This window comes from Macrosteles quadrilineatus, unplaced genomic scaffold (genome assembly GCF_028750875.1).
Source record: "Macrosteles quadrilineatus isolate MER2022 unplaced genomic scaffold, UCM_ALF_1.0 Scaffold_8__2_contigs__length_117827958, whole genome shotgun sequence".
NCBI classification, from domain to species: domain Eukaryota; kingdom Metazoa; phylum Arthropoda; class Insecta; order Hemiptera; family Cicadellidae; genus Macrosteles; species Macrosteles quadrilineatus.
Window position 1 is genome coordinate 27,350,684 of NW_026542601.1, and position 20,958 is coordinate 27,371,641.

At 34.1% G+C, this 20,958-nt stretch overlaps 1 protein-coding gene across 2 annotated transcripts; it reads right to left on the reverse strand.

Moving 5' to 3' along the window:
* Nucleotides 1-181: 181 nt before the first annotated feature.
* Nucleotides 182-18,647, reverse strand: LOC129000852 (fatty acyl-CoA reductase wat-like). Of its 2 annotated transcripts, none has more exons than XM_054427902.1 (9): nt 18,567-18,647; nt 16,724-16,881; nt 16,397-16,487; nt 15,169-15,314; nt 14,829-14,938; nt 4,825-5,020; nt 3,481-3,726; nt 2,404-2,661; nt 182-341 (listed from the first exon to the last, which is right to left on the reverse strand). In XM_054427902.1, exons 3-9 carry the CDS (start codon nt 16,409-16,411, stop codon nt 230-232), a joined length of 1,083 nt encoding a protein of 360 aa, XP_054283877.1. In that variant the 5' UTR covers nt 16,412-16,487; nt 16,724-16,881; nt 18,567-18,647; the 3' UTR covers nt 182-229. The 2 variants fall into 2 exon arrangements, with proteins under 2 accessions (XP_054283877.1, XP_054283876.1); XM_054427901.1 differs by lacking the exon at nt 18,567-18,647 and adding an exon at nt 17,625-18,152.
* Between the last annotated feature and the right edge of the window lie 2,311 nt (nt 18,648-20,958).

The window sequence follows — 20,958 nt, forward strand, 5'->3', positions numbered from 1 at the left end:
AACAGTTGTAGTTGGTAACTCATTTCTGTAAATTTATCTTAGAACAATGACACTTGAAATGAAGGATGAAAAATAACAATGAATCAAGATAAAAAGTTGTATTGTATTTCAAATCAACAAAAAAAATAGTTTAAAATATAATTAAAATAAACTTAATGTAAACAAATAACTGTATCTGACAATTAATTTATTTTGACCCCAATAATAAGTTTAGGAGCCAAAATATATTTTATTTCGGTCCAAGACTGGGTTTTTTCCCAAATAATCTTCCAAAGTGTACCGTAAACTTGTAAAATAAGAAGAAGAAAGCTGATGCTGTGAGCAAATGTAGAAAATACAACCTGAAAATAATAATTAATTCATTATTGTTATAAGCTTCATCTATCTTTTATCTACAGTAAAATCCCTCATATCTGACCATGACGGGACCGGGCCAAAGGTCAGAGCAGCCAAAAGGTCGGATATCGGGAGGAACATAACTTCAATTCAATTAAAAACGTCTATTTTTTTCATGTACATAAAATACAATTAATCACTGCAATTGAAATTAAATGAAATGTTTATTCGTCACATAAGTTTACAAGATTGTGATTTTCACATACAGTATAAACATATGACATGTCAATACTACCCTACTTTACTATCTAATAATACCTTATGCTAAATTCTTTGTTTTTATCAATCAATAAAACCTAAAGCTAAGTTTTTATAAAATCATCTAGGGAATAAGGACACAAGAGAATGAGATAAGATTTTAGTTTTCTTTTAAAGGATGACATATTTTCTTCAGTTTTAATTTGATCTGGGAGTTAATTGTAAATTTTCCTACCCATGTACCATGGCGATCCTTCATACAGAGCTGTTCTATGCACAAGATATTGAAGATCATTCCTGTGTCGGGTGTTATATTGATGAGTGTAATTTTTCAACATAAATTCCTTATAATTTCTTTTTACAAAGCTGCACAGTTGAAAAATATAAACTGCATAAATTGTCAAGAGTTTCATCTGAATAAAAAGGGGGCGGCAAGAGGAACGTGGTCTGGTATCAGCTAAAATTCTAACGGCAATTTTTTGTAAGATAAAAATATTCTTGGTAATGGGGGAGTTGCCCCATGAGATAATACCATAGGAAGACCTAGACATAAATTAAGAATGATACACAGCAAGAGCTGCATGCAAACCCGAACGTAAATTCAAACTCAAATTAAAACTAACCTAATAAATTTCAGATAATTTTTAGAATAGAATTCATATTACTTATTAATTGATATAACTCTTAAAAAGCATAAAATACATTTTTTATTTTAAAAATGTTTAAGTGTATTTCTGAATTTTTAACAATTTTCTGTTAACTGTATTTCTTTGGGGATTTATTTCCAACTTTGTGCTCTCCATGATATCGGTTATCATCTCCCGCAATCACAGCAACACCTTTAAGCATTATATCTTACGGTCTCCATGACATCAGTTATCGACCCCAAGGTTGTGATCGTCTGCCGCGATTATGGCTACATCCATGATTGGCCTTTCGGTAAACCGAACGTGCTCGGCGTTATCGCTTCCCGAAGACAGAAAACAAGTCAATGGTCATGAATAGGTTAGGATATGCCAAGGAGTTTCACTGTATGCTTATGCATGGATTGGATAAACTAAGATGCATTATTATGGCAGTGCGTTGAACTCTGTTGTTTTTATTTCATTTTACTGTTACTAAATTTTCCGTAGAAAGACATACGTCAATCTGCGTGATAGGTCAATCTGCAGGATGCAAGTTGCCACTTTTGTTTATTATTAGTTATGCTTTGATTTAACCCGTGAATATTGTCCTAAAGATCAAAATAAGATGTCAAAGATAAGAGTTCAAAATGAGATGTAGTCAATTTTTGTCAGTTTGGTAACCTTAAACATTGTTTAAAACTGTCCTTTTGTAAAAAAAATAAATACGTCATTATGTGGTGGTAAAAAAGGGAAGAATTACAAATAATGCAGATTCAATATGTGTTTGAGAATTTTATATATTTCCAAACGTTTAAAGCTTCCTTCTCAAAAAACATTTTTGATTGCAAATGCACCTAATTAATAGTGTTGTTACTGATAAGTTTTTAAGCTCAGCTTTGCCTGGCTTATGAAACTGAATTTTTTAGGCCTACTGAAAACAAGGGCTTGTAACCATAATTTTCAAAAAAGCTAGTCTAAATATAAATTTGTTTGAAATCTTAGCTTTTTTGAAATTTTTCCCTTTATTTGAAAAATCTAGGTTTTACTTGAAGTTTTTTCAATTTGTAGTGCAAACGTCCATTTAAATTCAACATTTTTATATCGTACTCCAATTTGGAGCCAATACAAACAAAGACAGTCAAACCACACTCTGCAGACTTTGAAATGTTGTCAACCAACTCACATTTTGATTCTCCTCCTGCTCGCAACAATAGTGTTGTGTCCTTCCTTCAGCAGAAACCGGCGACACCCCAACACATAGGAGCGCAAGTACACGTTCCAGTCCATGGCGGCCATGTTGAACGGGAACATCTCTTGGTCTGTTGAATCCAGTGAGTTCCACAACCTGTCAGCGTTACCTTCCTCGAACTTAAACTCTCTCGTAGAGAAGTAGACGACAACTGCAGCGTACTTATCTAGCCTCCGGTAAAACTGTGTCAACCTGTGCAGTTCAAGGTTTCCTTGTTATTTTGTTATATAATAACAAGCCTCAAAATATCGTTTGCAGTAACCTAGGTTAAATAAGCTTAAATAAAATACATACTGCTGTTAACCTCAAAATATAATATTCTGATGGTAACCTCAATTTATTGTATGTCAACTACATTTAATATATTCAGCCAGCGTGTGTTATGCACCACAACTCAACGTTGGTTATCGAACATGTAATTTAGGTTTGGATTTTTAACTTGTAAACAGCATTGACAGCAATAGTCAAGTTAACTCAAAAGGGTTCACTTAATGGTTTAAATTTGTAATAGTTGAGGCACTAAGAATTTGGGCCCCTCCTTCCCCCCACTAGCAGAAAACATATTTTTGACCCCATATAATTCAGGTTCATAAATGAAAATACTTACTTTGTACTTACTACTGACTATAGCTTTTCAAGATTTTTATTCCTTTGCTTAATGCATTCTGTTCACATTATGTCTGGGGCCAGGACTTAGCAAAGGTTTTTGGCACACCTTTAACATGGGCTCTATTGAATTCAAGGATCCAGAGTCTCTATAAAGTTGACTTCAAAAAATATTGTGTTTTGTTTCAAATAAACATTGTTTTATTCCTAATAAGGCTACTGCAGTATAGTATAAAAACAATTCCGGCATTTCAACTTGTTCACCCTCCTCAGCTGGTCTTTCATCATAAAATTCCAAGAGCAGTCACCCCCCCCCCCCCAGACACGCCACTGGCCTAAGAAGCAGTCAGTATTGAAAGAATTCTATATCTTAATCAAGTAAAAAATTTGGGATTAAGTTTTTACTTGGTAGGTTGCCCCAGCCTGGCGGTCGCCCAGTCTACCAAGGCAGCTGGGAAGTAGTGAAACAACGTTCTCAGTCCCACATAGGACCAGTGGTGTCCAGCCCGCACAGTGAACGGGTACCAGTGTAGCTTAGCCGACGGGTATTGCCACATGTAGTGGTTGAGCAGATCACCAAACTTGCCCCATGTGATGGTGTTGTCTGCCGTTGAAACAAAGTTGACCACGGGCATTTCTCCTGGGGACACCCTGTACAGATAATGTATTCTCATCTCAACGCACACACTTAAACATTAAGTACTCATATGTACTTGGTTTAATACCTCTAACCTCTTACAGTTTTAAATCCCTAATACTACTGCTAGAATTTAAGCGCAGTAGTAACACTAAATATTTAGGTGCCCAAGCAAAATTGTTTTGGAACCTATATAAAGCCATGTTATTGTAAATGAAAATTTAACATTACAGTAGACTCCCTCTTATCCGGACTCCTCGGGACCGAGGCCAGTCTGGATAACAGGTTTTCCGGTTAAGCAGACGTCACCAAAAACTTGTTATGTAAGCCAAATATTTGACTTAAATTTAGGAGAGCATTGTATTTAGATACGTGATCACTGGTCTCAAATCTTTCCCACGAGAACAGTCGTTTCAGTACCGCCCACTTCCTGCCGATCTAGTCCGGCAAAACCAATGTGCCGATAAAAATCGTCCGGTTAAAGAGATGTAATTTACGCTGAGTGTAGTCCGGTTAAAAGGTGTCCAAACTTAAATACATTCCATCATTGGTCCTAACAAATTTCATGTTAAACAATTATATTTACTGATATGTTGTTTACAACATCATATAAATCTTTTTCTTAAAGCTTGATTTGTTTATGTCTTATGGTATTCTTTCTTGAATGCCCATTACACCTGTACAATGCTTCGACCGGAGTTCGACCAGTCATATTTTACTTTCAAAAAGTTACATAAGTTATAAGTTACTAATAAACATTCAAAGTACATGAAATTTCTACAAATATTGTTTGTGCACAGCACTAAGAAACGCAAGACAACACAACACAAGTTGACATAACACAAGATTTGATTTCTATACGTAGCTGCTGACTTTTCAAGGTCAGAACTTCTAGATCATTCATGCTAGATGTTAAGTAACAGAGAGGATTTGCTATTCCTAACTTCACCTCTCAATCAAAGACATTTTTAATTTCATCATAATTTCTTAACCTGAGGGGGCATGCAGCGCTGCAGGGTGTAGAGGCCACACCACCACTGTTCAAGAGTTAAAAACTAAAAGAGTTATTAGCCAGAACAACCTTGGTTTTGACACGATGTTGGTACACTTACCACTTACAACTGCCGACAGAGTAACCCAACGCGATGATGCCATTGACTGTGTAATCAACAGGGACTAAGTTGACTTTAGCTCCGTACTTGAAGTGAGTTGTGTGCAGAAGACCAGCTGATAGACTAGCAGCCATGCCCGTAGGACCCGACACATTGTCTATCCACCCAGGAAAGGGTTCAGACTCAGAGGACAACACTAGAACCAGGCATGGTGCAGGAATTAGAATGACAAAAAACTATCAACTAGCCAAAGTTAAGCATCTTAAATTGGGAAGCTTACAGAACTTTTGCTCCATGATTTACGCTTTTTTCATTTTACCCTACACTAGTACTAGTGCAGGTTGATAAATAAGTGGTTAAGCTATCTTTTGTGACCGGTCATATCAGTAACAGACTTTATTTAGTTATTAGTTACCTACTATAAATTGCAAATCAATAACAATTATTTTGTAAAAATATTTATGCCATTTATCAACTGTATTGATGAGAGTACTAGAATAAAAATGTTGTACAAAATTATATAGAGCCAGCCAATTTTGGCATAGTAAATAGTTTCATGTCAATTAATGTATAATTTGGATAGCTACCATATAAATTAACTGTTAAATATATCCAGTGTTCCACCTAACCATGGTCTCAAAAAAAAAAACATGTTACCCATTAATATAAAGGATTTATAGAAAAATACAGAGTAGTATTAACACCACTCATGGTGTACAAGGGAAATAAATCCAAACAATCACATGTCTGATTTAAAATTAAAAGCAGCATTCATTATGTAGAATAACTTTCAAATAATGAACCATTTAATTTTAATTCTTTCAAAAATTCAATAAGAACACAAAACTAGCTGTTATTGGGAAAATCAAAGAGGTGTTAAATATTTAGTAATTCAACTAAGGACATTTAATAAAATATTTATTTAATAACATATGAACTATATACAGTCAAATATAAACAATTAATCAAGTAGTATTAACATTCAAGTCAAGTTTTTAGTTCAGTTATTGAAAGGATACAACAGCTGATATGATGACATCACTGTCCAAAGTTCACTACAGCACTTCGTACTAGTCAGTTCAGTTTAGACTCACCTCTCTCACAGTACACAGTGCTTACCTTTTGGTTTAGTTCATATTAAATATTTTAATCTCTCTTTCTCTCTTACCGCTCCAAGTGCATTATTTCATCATTTCTCATTTAAATATGGATTCCAAATTTATAGTACCAAGTGTCAAGCTAGGATCCAAGAAGATATTTTTATTTAAAGTAGATGTGTTCCCTAGTAGCACAAATATGTATTTTATAAATATTTTATATATTTAAAGTTGTATTTGATAGAACCTCGAATAAAATATAAATATAATATATCTTTAATAATAGTTTGATATATTCAAATATATATTTAAAATATTACCAAAAAGCAATGCAAAATATAAATTAAATATAAGTTTTGAATATATAAAATATATTCATAATATATATTGATAAAACAAGTATAGAATCTATAATATACATATTTTATATGTATATTTTTCCTATTAAATATTTAAAAACATTATGTGTTGAGAATATTTTAAATATATATATAAAATATTTTTGAAACTATATTATATATTTAAATTATTTATAAATATATTTTGAAACACGTCAGATATTTTTTATTAATAAAATAATATTATATTTGTAGAATATATATCCTATAATCTTTTATAATTAACAAATAAATAATTTGCATCTTTTTGTTTTTCATAGTGTCTATCAATTTATACATGCATTTTTTGTATGATAATTGCTATTGTGAAAGCGTTAAAATTAAGTTAATAATAATAAGTACTCTGAATGGTGTCACTCTATCATACACGTAAAGAAAAAAATAGCATATAGTTAAGAGGCAGTATACATGTTTGACAGCTACATTCGGGTCAAACGAAAAAAGTGTTGATGGGGTTTTTTTTATTGCAATATGTGACAATGAATGTGATCATAGAAATCTCGAATGATTGGCTAGAAAAGGGTGCTAGTGACTGGCGACCTTTTAAGAAACTAATTACGGTTGTAGATGACGTTCTAAAAATAATTATTTGATTTACATATGCCATAAATTACATAATATTTGTCATAGTATTTAAATTGATTTTTGTAGTTTACTGTATTTGTATTCGTGGAGACTACTCACTATTCACTACAGCACTATTCAACTCAACTACTTGATGCCAAAACATATTAACAGAATCATATTATACTGTAGTATCAAAAATATTTCAAGTATTGCAACCATTGCAACTGAGGGCCACTCTTTCACCATTTGAAAACTGAGGCTAACAACAGTCACAAGTAGCTCAGAGGTAAGGTAGGAGGCTCATAAGTCGGAGGACCCAGGTTCGAGACCCACCCGGGATGAAAAAATTTTATCCAGTAATTTTTTCAAAATTTGTTTTTATGAACTATTTAATCAATTTACTCAACTGATAATTGTGTTTTTCATACTAAATCTTTATTATTTTGTGTTTTTATGTTAGGGCCCCATGGGATGTTTGGAAGATATATTAAATACATTTTTTATTTAAATATTATTCACTAAAATATATTATTGGAACATATTTTTTTAATATTTAATAGATTCAAAAACATATTTTTTATATATTTAATATATTTTAAATATTATATAAAATTGACATTAATACACACTTGAGATATATAAAATAGATTTTAAATACATTTATTCACATGTATTTAATATATATTTGTGCTACTAGGGTTGTAAATTTTCGTGTACAGTCCAGAATATTCATGAGTAGTGAATTGCTTTCTTTTTATTAATGAAGAAGAGTTTTAATTTAAATCAGTGAAGAATTACATACTACACAACAATAGTCATTTCTCAACATCATCTTTCATCTGTGGTCCTTCGATTCTCGTCACTCTGGCCAGAGCCATCGCTTCTCTGCTCATCTTGTTCCTGTTCTACCAAAACCCTAATGGATCTTCAGTTTTAGGATCTAAAGGTATTTCTCACAATTTTACCTCTTAATACCATATATAACATGGTCCTCACGAGCCGGAAGTTTCCCAGCCTATGGAAAATAATCTACTGTGACTATTAAGTTTTGTATTTATTTGAACTGAATAAATTAATTGAATAAATCTGTCATCAACATTAAGTATCATTAACAAGAGGATTAAATATTTTTGATCACATTATTATCAATTTATTAAATTGTTGCAGTAATTTGTGAAATAACACATAAAGTTTTGTTGTCCCAGACAGAAAATTTTGTTCTCAGACTGTACTGTCTACAACTCCTGTATTTTCATGCATAGTTTGTCTATTCTCTATTGCGCATTATCGGGCTGCATCCTGTCTGCCCCCCTCTCTCCCCCCCTGTAATGTGAAACAAGTTTCTCTCTTGTTGCTGAATATTCAGAAAATCATGGAAGTCATACCAACTTCACAGCTGATCAACACTAGCGCTGCTGATGGATAGAAATGAAAACTTAAATGTCATTATGCAAGACTTTGTTTATGTTTTCATAACCTCAATTGTTTGCTTACACTTTTAAATTAAAGTGACAGAAGAATGTTTATTAATACGGATTGAACATTTAATTACAGTTTGTGTTTGAAATAACATGTTTTATTGAATTTCAAATTTATTATCTGGAAATAATTGCAGGTAGATATTTTCTGGGACTTAAACTTTTTATAGGCCTATACTATGGCTGAATATTTCTCTCTGATTTCAAGTTGACTAATATTAATATTTAATACAATGAATCCTGGCTGTCTTTAAATAAGTTTTGCTCATTATAAACTTATTTTAATCTGCATTTATTTTTATTTTGGAATTTTATTGAATTTAAGACTTATTCAAAATGAGGTTCTCAACTTTTGTGAAGCAATCTGAGCTTGTGCTAGCCAGGCTTAAGTCAATTGAAGCAAAAGTGCTTGCTATCGAAAAGGAACCTATCACTCCTCAACTTATAACAAAGCTCACTCTTTTGGATTCCACCGCTACAGCCAAAAATAATGATTTTGACAAATTAGTGAATAAGTTGTTCGGCACTGTGCCTTTACCTGAGGAATTAGATGAAAGTGAAAATATCACTACAATTTCAACATTACAAGATGAAATAAGTGATCTCTATGTGTCTATTCACTCTTTGTGTGTGAACTTGATACCTTCCCCAAGCTCTAACCAGTCGAGCCAGCCAAACCTGGATGATTCCAATGCAGCTGTCAGCCAAGTAGCTACAACTAAGGTTAGTGTACAGCTTCCTAAACTTCAACTTGGTACCTTCTCAGGTCAACATGAAAAGTGGATGGCGTTCAAAAATTTGTTTGAAAATACTATTCATAAAAATGATAGTATTTCTGGTGTTGAAAAAATGAGTTATTTGTTAAGCTGTCTTGAGGGAGAGGCACTTTCAGTTGTTAAAAACATCCCTATGACTAATGCTAATTATTTTATTGCATGGGAATCTCTACTTAAAAGGTATCAGAATACAAGATTACTAATCTCTCTTCATGTCAACAATGTGTTAGACTTACCAGTTCTTCACAATCCCTCAGTGAAGCAACTTAGAAGGTTTTTGTCTGTTTTAAATGAAAACATTGAAGCACTTAAAGCTCTAGATGAAGAAATTTCTCAGGAAAATTTAATTTTGACCTCTCACTTGTTAAGAAAATTTGATTCTGATTTTCGCCATCATTTTGAACAGAGTCGAAGTGATAACTCTGTAACTCCTAAGTTAGATGAGTTAACCAAAGTACATTGAGTCTCACTGTGTAAATCTTGAAGCAGCTAATCTTACTAATGTGGGATCATCTCTTAAGGTTACCTTAGGCCACCACACTCAAGTAAAACCCCCTCAGCGCTCAAATAAATCGGCGCTTATTGCAACTCCTCGCACTGTTTGTACATTTTGCGCAGGTGCAGATCACAAAATCTATCAATGCAAAGGTTTTCTTAAATTGACTTCACAAGAAATGTATAATTTTGTTAAAGGCAAAAATTTGTGCACCAACTGTCTTGGCGATAAGCATAAGGTAAAGGAATGCAATTCATGGCGTACATGTTCTACGTGTAAAAGAAAACATCACTCTCTTTTGCATTTTATGGATTCTGAAAATAATCCCTCTCCTAATGTGTCTAAAGGTAACACAGACAAACGAGCTCCAAGTTCTGACTCAAATAAAAATGAATCTGGTTTTGTTGGTTTGACAAATACAGAGAACACAGTTCTTCTTGCCACTGCTTTAATTGTGGTAAAATCAAGCGAAGGTAAGACCCTAGTGTGTAGGGGAGTTTTAGATTCTGCTGCTCAGTCTACCTTCATTACTCAAAGATGTGCTCAGTCTTAAGGGATTAAGCGCTCTCATGCTAATAAAACGCTTATTAATGGCATCTCGTCTGCTCAGGTGAAAACAAAAGGGTTAACTCATGTCACTCTCCAGTCCCTTAGTGGATATGTATTGGCAAGCTCTCACCCTGTCTTCATTTTGGATAATATCACTCCAGATTTACCTCGAGCTAAGATCACTCCTGAAGTTCGCTCACAGATGCAACATTTAATGTTAGCCGATCCTACTTTTGATAAACCCGCTCCTATTGATGTTCTAATTGGAGCTGACCTTTTTGCCTCCTCTGTGAAAGGCCAGTTTTTGTCACTTGGTGAGAATATGCCTGTAGCAATTGACACCATTTTTGGATATGCGCTCTTAGGATCGACCCCTGTCGCCTCAACTTGCAAAAATTCATTTCATGGATTAGTCACACTCTTAACCACCAATAGTTTGGATCTTCACACCTCTATCCAACAGTTTTGGGTTGTAGAGGAACCCCCTCTTACATGCAAGCAATCCTTAGCCGAAGAAAAATGTGAAAAACATTTTGTATCTACGCACTCTCGCACTCCTGAAGGAAGATATATTGTCTCTTTGCCTTTCTCAGACGATCCGTCAACATTAGGCAACTCGAGCAAAATGGCAAAATCCCTATTCTGGTCTCTGGAGAATAAATTTCGTTCTAATCCTGATTTCAAGGAAACTTATGTTGATTTTATGAGAGATTACTTGTCTTCGGGACATATGACACTCTGTCAGTCACCACGTCTTAAAAATAATCCTCATTACTACCTTCCACATCATGGAATTTTTAAAGATGGAAAATTAAGGGTAGTATTCAACGCATCAGCACCTACATCAACATCTCTGTCTCTCAACAGTATTCTTCATCAAGGACCAAAACTCCACAACAACATATGTGACATCATTCTCAACTTTCGCCGACATGCGGTTGTTTTTTCATGCGACATCAAGCAGATGTTTCGACAAGTCCTTGTAAAGGAATCTGATCAGATATTTCAACTTATTTTCTGGAGAGAGAATGATAAAATGCCTCTTCAAATCTATCAGCTAGCGACTGTCACTTATGGGCTCACATCATCGCCCTACTTGGCAAATCGTGTCATTCAACAACTCATTATTGATGAAGGAAAAAATCATCCTCTAGCCGCAACTGCTCTAAAGGATCAGATTTATGTCGATGACGCCCTATTGGGTAGTAATTGCGTAGAAAACGCTCTTTTGTTGAAAAATGATGTGGTTCAGTTACTCAAAAAAGGAGGTTTCGAGTTAAGAAAATGGTCTTCGAATAATCCATTACTCTTACAGTCGATCCCTGAAGATCACAAAGAAAAACCTATTGGTTTTCGAGCTCCCGAACAACCAGTTCATAGTGTTTTAGGACTTAAATGGATTCCTAATGAAGATGTTTTTTCTTATTCTGTAGGAACTCAAAATATTAAGGAAACTCCTACAAAAAGAATTGTTTTAAGTGTGATATCACAGATCTATGACCCGTCAGGATGGTTAACTCCTGTAACCTTCTGGTCCAAATCCTTCATGCAATACTTATGGACACTTGGTCTTGATTGGGATGAACCCCTAGACGACAGCGTTATATCAGTTTGGAACAAGTTCGCCAATGAACTTCCATATATTGAAATGCTCAAGATACCTCGCTACGTGGGACTTTCTTCTGCTAAAGATATTCAGCTACATGCTTTTTCTGATGCAAGTGAAGCAGGATATTGTAGTTGTGTTTACCTGAGAGTTGTAAATTCACAAGGAATTATATCGACTTATCTTCTGATAGCGAAGTCAAGAGTCGCACCTCTGAAGCGTATTTCCATACCTCGCTTGGAGCTCTGCGGAGCACACCTGATGTCTAAGCTCCTAAATTACTGTATACAACTTCTCTCACCTCACTGCAAGATTAGTTCATACACAGCTTGGTGCGATTCCACAATCGTGCTTTCATGGATTGGCATGCCCTCTTATCGACTCAAGGTTTATGTGTCAAATCGAGTTGCAGAAATACAGGAAAATATCCCATACCTTCATTTTGGCAACATATTTCATCACTAGAAAATCCAGCGGATGTTGGGTCAAGGGGTACCGCCCCACAAGATTTGATTAACCACACACTTTGGTGGAATGGACCTGTCTGGTTGTGTAACTCTGAAGAAAATTGGCCAAAGTCTGTCTGTAAATCTTTACCTGAAGAGTCTATCCCTGAAACTAAGATTCTCACAGTTAACACTCTCTCTGCTGTTCCGGATGAACCATTTTCTCTCCTCACTCGCTTCTCATCTTGGACAACACTACTTCATGTTTCCGCATACCTGCTGCGCTTCATTCATAACACCAGAAATAAAGTTAAACAAATTGGGAATTTAACTTCTCAGGAGATAAAAGAGGCTCATAACCTGATTTGTAAATTGGTTCAACGAGAATATTTTTCTGAAGAAATCTCATGTTTGAAATCCAATAAACCTTGCTCTGTACGCATTAGACGCCTAGCTCCTTATCTGGATAAAGATGGCCTCATTCGAGTAGGGGGAAGAATAAACAAGGCTGATATCTCTGAAGATCACAAACACCCCGTCTTGCTACCTAAAGGTCATAGGTTAGTTGATATTTTGATTGACCACCATCATGTCTTATATTTGCACTCTGGTCCAACTCTAACTCAGGCTATGCTGGCAAACAAGTACTGGATTCTCAGTGCTAGAAGCTTAATAAGATCTAGGATCTTTAAATGCATAAAATGTTTCAGATGTAAACCTCCTCATTCTTCTCCACTCATGGGGGAATTACCTATGAATCGAGTTACACCTTCAAGGCCATTTTCCATATCTGGTGTAGATTATGCAGGACACTTCTTTGTGAAGCAACATCTACTAAGACGAGTTCAACCTATCAAGGTTTATATTTGTATATTTATTTGCTTCTCTACTAAGGCGGTACACATAGAAGTAGTAACCGACCTAACAGCGGATGTCTATTTAGCCGCTCTTACCAGATTTGTCTCCAGACGAGGAATCGTTTCAGATATTCACTGTGACAATGCTACAAATTTCACAGGTGCATCCGAAAAACTCAGACGCAACTTTGAAAATTTAATCAAGGATTCCACAGTACAATGCTACGCTGAGAATTTCAATATTAAATTTCACTTCTTACCTCCACACGCACCTCATCAGGGAGGCCTTTGGGAGAGGGCCGTCAAAAGTGTGAAATTTCACCTAATAAGAGTCATTGGACAACAGACCCTGTCACTGGAAGAGTTTTCGACTTTAATCACCCGTATTGAAGGAATGATGAACTCTAGGCCTATAACTCCTCTTTCTTCTGATCCCTCGGACCTAGAAGCTTTGACGCCAGGTCATTTTTTAGTAGGTGGTCCTCTTATGACACCTCTTGAACCTGACTTGCGTAGCATTCCTATCAACCGATTAAAACGCTGGCAGGTAGTCCAACAGTTCAGTCAACATATCTGGGCTCGCTGGCAGAAAGAGTATCTGTACACTCTTCAAGAGAGAAATAAATGGGTCAACCCCAAGAAGAATATTGAAGTCAATGACTTGGTTGTCATTCATGAAGACAACTTGCCTCCACTCTCCTGGAAGCTTGGACGAGTTCTCTCCGTTTCACCTGGTACTGATGGAATAGTACGGGTCGTGCACCTGAAGACCGCAAGTGGACACCTCTCTCGTCCTGTGACAAAGGTGTCTGTCCTTCCTATGGAATAGTGAAGAGGAGTTACCACCCCCCTTTTTTATTGATTTTCTCATTTTTTGTGTTGTTTTCAGAACCCAGGGGTTCAGGGGGGGCCGGTATGTTAAATATTTAGTAATTCAACTAAGGACATTTAATAAAATATTTATTTAATAACATATGAACTATATACAGTCAAATATAAACAATTAATCAAGTAGTATTAACATTCAAGTCAAGTTTTTAGTTCAGTTATTGAAAGGATACAACAGCTGATATGATGACATCACTGTCCAAAGTTCACTACAGCACTTCGTACTAGTCAGTTCAGTTTAGACTCACCTCTCTCACAGTACACAGTGCTTACCTTTTGGTTTAGTTCATATTAAATATTTTAATCTCTCTTTCTCTCTTACCGCTCCAAGTGCATTATTTCATCATTTCTCATTTAAATATGGATTCCAAATTTATAGTACCAAGTGTCAAGCTAGGATCCAAGAAGATATTTTTATTTAAAGTAGATGTGTTGTAAATTTTCGTGTACAGTCCAGAATATTCATGAGTAGTGAATTGCTTTCTTTTTATTAATGAAGAAGAGTTTTAATTTAAATCAGTGAAGAATTACATACTACACAACAATAGTCATTTCTCAACATCATCTTTCATCTGTGGTCCTTCGATTCTCGTCACTCTGGCCAGAGCCATCGCTTCTCTGCTCATCTTGTTCCTGTTCTACCAAAACCCTAATGGATCTTCAGTTTTAGGATCTAAAGGTATTTCTCACAATTTTACCTCTTAATACCATATATAACAAGAGGAGATAATGGTTTTTACTTAGATTAGTCCATGATTCAGCCTGAATAGTTCATTTGATGAACTGAAATCTAACACATGAGTGTTGTCATAGCACTAATGAAACAAAAAAACAAGAATCACTCACCGATTGAAGGTCGAAATATAGCAACAGGTAAAGAGGTTTTGAACTTGTCAATTATTACTTCTGCAGCACACTTTGTAAAAATATAACTATTAGGTTTTGAGCCTAACAAGCTGAAAATAAAAAAAATAACATATTTTAATATCCCTGGTTTCATACGTCAAAAATGTTGTGAATATGGGAAAATAAGTTAGTTATTAAATAGTAGATCTACTGTAGTAAAATCAATCAAATATAAAATATTCATAAATTTCTTTTTAAATCACTTCATAATCACAAAACTCTATTCATACTTTCAAATCCTTCTAATAGGTCTCTATAATTTAAAAAAATATTGACCTACACTGGAGTAACTTCATCAAGTGTATTTTCATCCAAAAGATTTGGAAGGTTCATTAAATTCTCAGGAGAGATCCGACACCCAGACACCTTCTCCTGCACCAACGGACTGTCACAGTTACAGTAAGCGGTTGAAACATAGACAAATGCCTGTGGGAAAGAGAAACAAACAACTTAGAAACCATCCCTATAAAAGAAATCTAACTTTTTGGAAGCAACTAAACTGTATTCTGTTTTGCAGTAGTTCAGAAAGTAAGAAACATTTCTGTCTGACGCCAAAAGACGTGCAATGGTCAAGCGCACTTACTAGTAAAGACATGTTTGCCTCATTGACTGTTCAGCCATTACAGCCGAAGCATCATTGTGCTGCCCGGTGTTGTAAAATTAGTTTAAAGTGTGCTGCAATTTAATCCTGCCAGATGCGGAGCTACAGTTTGTAATATGATTTTTTTTTTTTTTTGTAATTTAGTTCAAAGCTAAAACCTCTGTAGAAATTTATCGCCAAAGGTGTGATATGTATGGAAGCAATGTAATAAATAGAAGGTCTGTTCAGAAGTAATAGTGTATCTATTCAGTTACAAAATAGCCAAACATAAAACTAGGCCGACATCAAATTTTTGTTTTTGCATGACATTGCCCAATCTCACAAGTCAAATTGTACACACAATCAACTTCAATCATTCAAATGTGTGATTTTCCCTCTACCAAACCATTCCAGTCCAAAACTGGTTCCAAGTGATTTTCACTTTTTGTGTGCACTAAAATTAAGACTTGGTTTGCAGCCAGCACAGTGCTTTGACCACAGCGAGAACCTCCGAAGACTTGTCACGAAATTGCTGAGCTGCAGGTGGTAAAATCCTACATAAAAGAAATTTCAAAGCTTGTCCACTGCTTTGATAATTCCTCAATTTGTTTGTTGGACATTTGGAAAAGTTGTATTTTAGTTCCTATTTTTTTTTTTTTATGTATACAAAAAAGTTGTTCCTGATGCAAACAATTTTTATTTAGTTCAAAAACATTCCTTACTTTCTGAAATCCCTCTTATATTTCTAGTTTAATTGGATTCATTGTTGAATCTCTCATTAAAGTGGTATTTCGCGGACTAATGTATAACTACCATACTTTTAATTTAATATACATATGTAGCCTACAGTATTGCTATATTCAACCCATCATTGTTTTTATGAATACTGAATTAAAAATACCTATTTAAAATCAAATTATCAAATTACCTCCAGTTTCAACATGTTTTGGGCGAGCAAACAAAGTTGTTTGGTTGCTGCAACATTTGTACTGATAGCAACACTAAGGCGCTCATCAAATCTGAAAAATTGTGATGAAGTTATTAAAAGCATTATTATTATTTTATGTCTTGTTTGTTGAAATAAATTTAAATGTTTACTGAAAACCTTTTCCTTTTAAGTTTGACTGAAAAAATTCTAGAGACAATATGTATATGATTAAAATTAGTAATCCACACATTTTAAGATGGCCAATTATTGAGAAGCTTATGTATTAAAATCTGATTAACAAGCTGGGAATTTTATTCCTAGCTTTACCTGAGTGTTGCAGCCGAGTGAAAGATGATTTGGACGTTTTGCGAGATGACAGCAACATGTTCGGGAGAAAGACCGAGCTGAGGACGGGACAAATCCCCAGGAATCACTGACAGTTTACGAGAAATCTCAGGATTCCCTTGTATCTGTCTTGCAAATACCTGCAGAAAGTTTTGATTCAAACTTAGGAGTGTTTGGTGTAATGTTGTGTTGGTTTTGTTTACATTTGGACATGGACAAGCTGAAGTCATAAGGAGTGACTCCTCTTCTCTACCTCAGTATTATTTTAAAGCTAAATTCATGATTACTGTAATATTTTGAAGAGAAAAATGTGTCTTCTCTATTTTTCATGTTTTAATAAAGTAGGCTAGGTATAAGATTTTAAGGAAATTTCTTGTAGGGCTATTGAGCATACAAATATAGACCTAACTTAATAAATTATTTACACTAAGGGTCTGATTGTTACTATTATCGTGTATTTAAAGCTATTTCCTGATGCTTGCGATGTTATGCATGATAAATTCTTGATTTTCTATTGATTTTTATAGAACCATTTTCCGGGGTGATGTTTACTTACAAGACACCCTAATTGTTTAAGAAAATATAAAAATTAAACTCAACTCATTTATTTGGTAGGCCTAGGCTTACTGTAACAGTTCTAAATAAACTAGGTATCAATGACGTTCTCTCAACATCCTTTTTAATTGATCTTTGAGGCCGTAATAAAATAATTTCTCAATCTAATCTAAAAGAAACTTTCATTTAACAAATCTAAGCAGATGAATTTTCAATATTGACATTAGTTTTCTTGTGATGGAAATAATAAAGATTAGCCTAATCAAAAGCTAACTATTTTTGAATTCATTATTTTGTAAACTTGTCCTTTTAGAACTTAGATAGGTACCTCACATTGCAGCAATTTTTTCAGCCTTTCCTCAGCTTTCATGCCCCTTTTTTCTCGCATTAATAAAAATATTTGTTTGACATTTGGACAACATCGAAGAATCTTTTCTACCAAAACCTTTCCTAGAAAACCCGTCCCTCCAGTCAAAAATATAGTCTTCCCCTCGTAATAACGTTGAATCTTTGTTTTTCCTGGATATATTTGTGAACTCATTTTCAAAAAGTCTGCAACTTTTTCATTAATTAGTCTTCATGCATTGCTGTCTACAAAAAATAGTACACGTCACGAACTAATACTATACATACACTTCACAATGTTTAGTAAATAATCATATAGACACATGCAACATGTTTTTTTACCGTAACTTTAACTAATAGGTAGTGGTTCTCTACAAAACAGTATTTTTTATGTATATATTTTTCTAAGCTATTTTTGTTGTTTGGACTTGGTTGTTAAATTTTGACTCTGCTCCTGTTTGTTTATCTTCCAGAATTTTTCAAAGTAATATACTCAAACAACTGGCAAATCTCATAATGCATCTAAATAATTATTAAAAATTAATATTCTATGTCAGTATTTTTAATATCATTACAAAAGCACAAGACAATGTCATCAACACATTAAGAATAACAACACAATAAAAACATACTAATTATTTACAGGGATCAGCTGAGTATGTAGTGTAATTTTTGGCTGGCAGATTTTTGTGTTGTGATACTGCCATTCCTTATCTTGACACTGCTAGAGCTTGCAGCATAACGCAGTGTTTTATTACTATAGTTAGTAATATAGTTAAATAAGTTAAACAGTTTTTTTTATATCTGAATAGAGTGATTATTATTATTTTATGACTATCCTCACATTGTGAAATAAAAACTGTATTGAAAAACATCTCTAATTTATTTAATACATACATTCAAAAATATATTTTTTTAAACTTACCTTTATGGTAAATGCAGTACCATGCGTTACTGGAGTCGTACTTCCCCTGATGTACAGCAAAATTGAATTTTAAACAATCGATTGTTTTTATGTTGCTCCTGAATCAAAAATAGGAGTGATGACTTTGACAACATTGCAATATGGTTTTCTTCGCCTCATAGCTTGTAGAGTACATTCTTATTCTTGATCATCTCTATTATTGCAGAACAAGTATGTTTAATGACGAGCTTTGAATCTAATAATCTATTTCAAAAGTAACAAGTGGTTTCCAACCAAGTTCCAATCCACATATTTACTTCGTTTGGGTGTGGAATATTACTGTTACTGTTACTGTTTAATGAAATGGCGACCATACAAAGTAGGTATTTTAAGCCAAGTATGAATGGAGATGAGTGTAGGATGAGTGCCGCGATCTTGTAGTCTTGTTAGTGACTAAGGCCGACATCCCATAGACAAGGACCAAGGCCACACACAGCTGTATTAAGTTTGTGTCAAACAAATTAGTACATCAACCAAACTACATTGGATGAAATATTTGAAATTCATTGGATTTTTATAAAATTAATGTCAATAACAAAACGTCAAATTTTAAGTCTTTGTTGTTAGTTCAAGATGTCAATGTCAAATATTGGTGATATCAGCAAAGTTTTCAACTTATTTTATAAAACTACAAATAACCCAAAACTTCATGATTTTGAACAAGCCAAAAAAGAAATTGTAAACTAGTTTATGATGTACTGTACCTATGTAAAAAAACCGATATTTACTTTTTCTTATGAAAAACTTCTTAAATTAAGATGGTACCTTAATGCCATCTTTTAATCTAAACCAAAATAAAATTGAATTTATGAACAGATTTCTTAAATTATCCTAGCAATTTATATTTTTTAATACTGGACCTATGATTAAAATAACAACATAAAAAATTTTTGAGTTGTAGTTATAGCTTAGGTAAAATATTAAAAAGCCAATTTTGTGTTATTTGGGAGGTATTGGTTGTCGAGGTTAAAGTGGTTGAAGATGTGGTTGAAATAACAGAGCAATTTGTTTAATTTCATTTGGTTGAAGCATTGTTGATGTCCATTATCGATGGCTGAGTCAAGTTTAAATGTCCACCGGTGACGTGCCGTTGCAACAATTGGCGGGTCTGGGATACGCCTTGGAGTGAGCCAATCAAAGTACAGCAAGTTTATAAATGACCGGGAGGACGCGCTCAGAGCCAATGTGTGACGCGTTGGTATCAGGGCGACAGAGGTAAGTAGTGGCCAGCTCCAGCTGTTCAGAGTTCAGACTACTACCACAGAGCACTAAATAAGAATTCAACAAACGGAGGCCACTTCTTCACATGTACAGAAACCTTATAATGACGTCACATGACTATATCGACTACTTTTCAGCTATCGGAATCGTGATGGTTTATGCAATCGATTATCGAAGGCCGAAGGGACACGGCTTTACATTACATCGTCACTTATTCACTTTGCTGTGCCCGGTGACCATGTTATTAGACTCGTTCTGATTATTTTCAATAAACCTACTACTTTTTAAATGGAGCCAGAAAAGTACAAGTGGGCTAAAAGCTATGATGCATTTTTAGATGTTTTAAGTAAAAGTAATAAACTATCCTACAAATTAATCGGATTACTACTACTTAATGTTTCCTTATTTATATTATGTCCCAGTACTTTCATTTATAAATAACATGATAAGGCTTAGTAAGTCTATCTATCTAACATGTTTGTATTGCACTAATTTGTACGAAATATCAAAATGGAGCTGTCCGTTGGAATGTAAAATGTAAAATAATAAAAAAAAATAATAAATAATAAGTATAACGTTATTGTGAATTAAATGGAGCCAGAATAATATAATTGGGTAAAACTTATGGTGTTTTATTAAGATGTACTAAAGGGGAAAATGAGAAAAAAGCTCTACTTTTTTCTGTAAACCTAAACCATTGATTAATATACTCACAGTACTTAGTCAATGGTTAAACTGTAGGGCCTATTTTACGTGACTGTAAATTCCATAAAATAATATATCTAAAACAGTCCTCTTGGGCTTCTTAAATTGTCACCTTACACTGATGGGCAATATCTATTAGTAAATCATTCCCAAACATTAACATAACGTTAACATGTCAAAGTTACAATTATTATTTCACTCTCTTCTAGAATCGATAATAATTTCTGTAATTCGTCTACTTTAATTACAGTTATTGTATTATTGTGGATGCTATGAAATAAATTCTTAGTATTCAACGTCCTGTGAACTCAAGTTTTTATTTTATAAGTCAGGTAAATACGAAAACAATAATTGCAAACATCTTGGATGTTCAATCCAAAGTATCAGTAATTATTTTATTCCCAGCCTGTAACGAATATTATTGTAT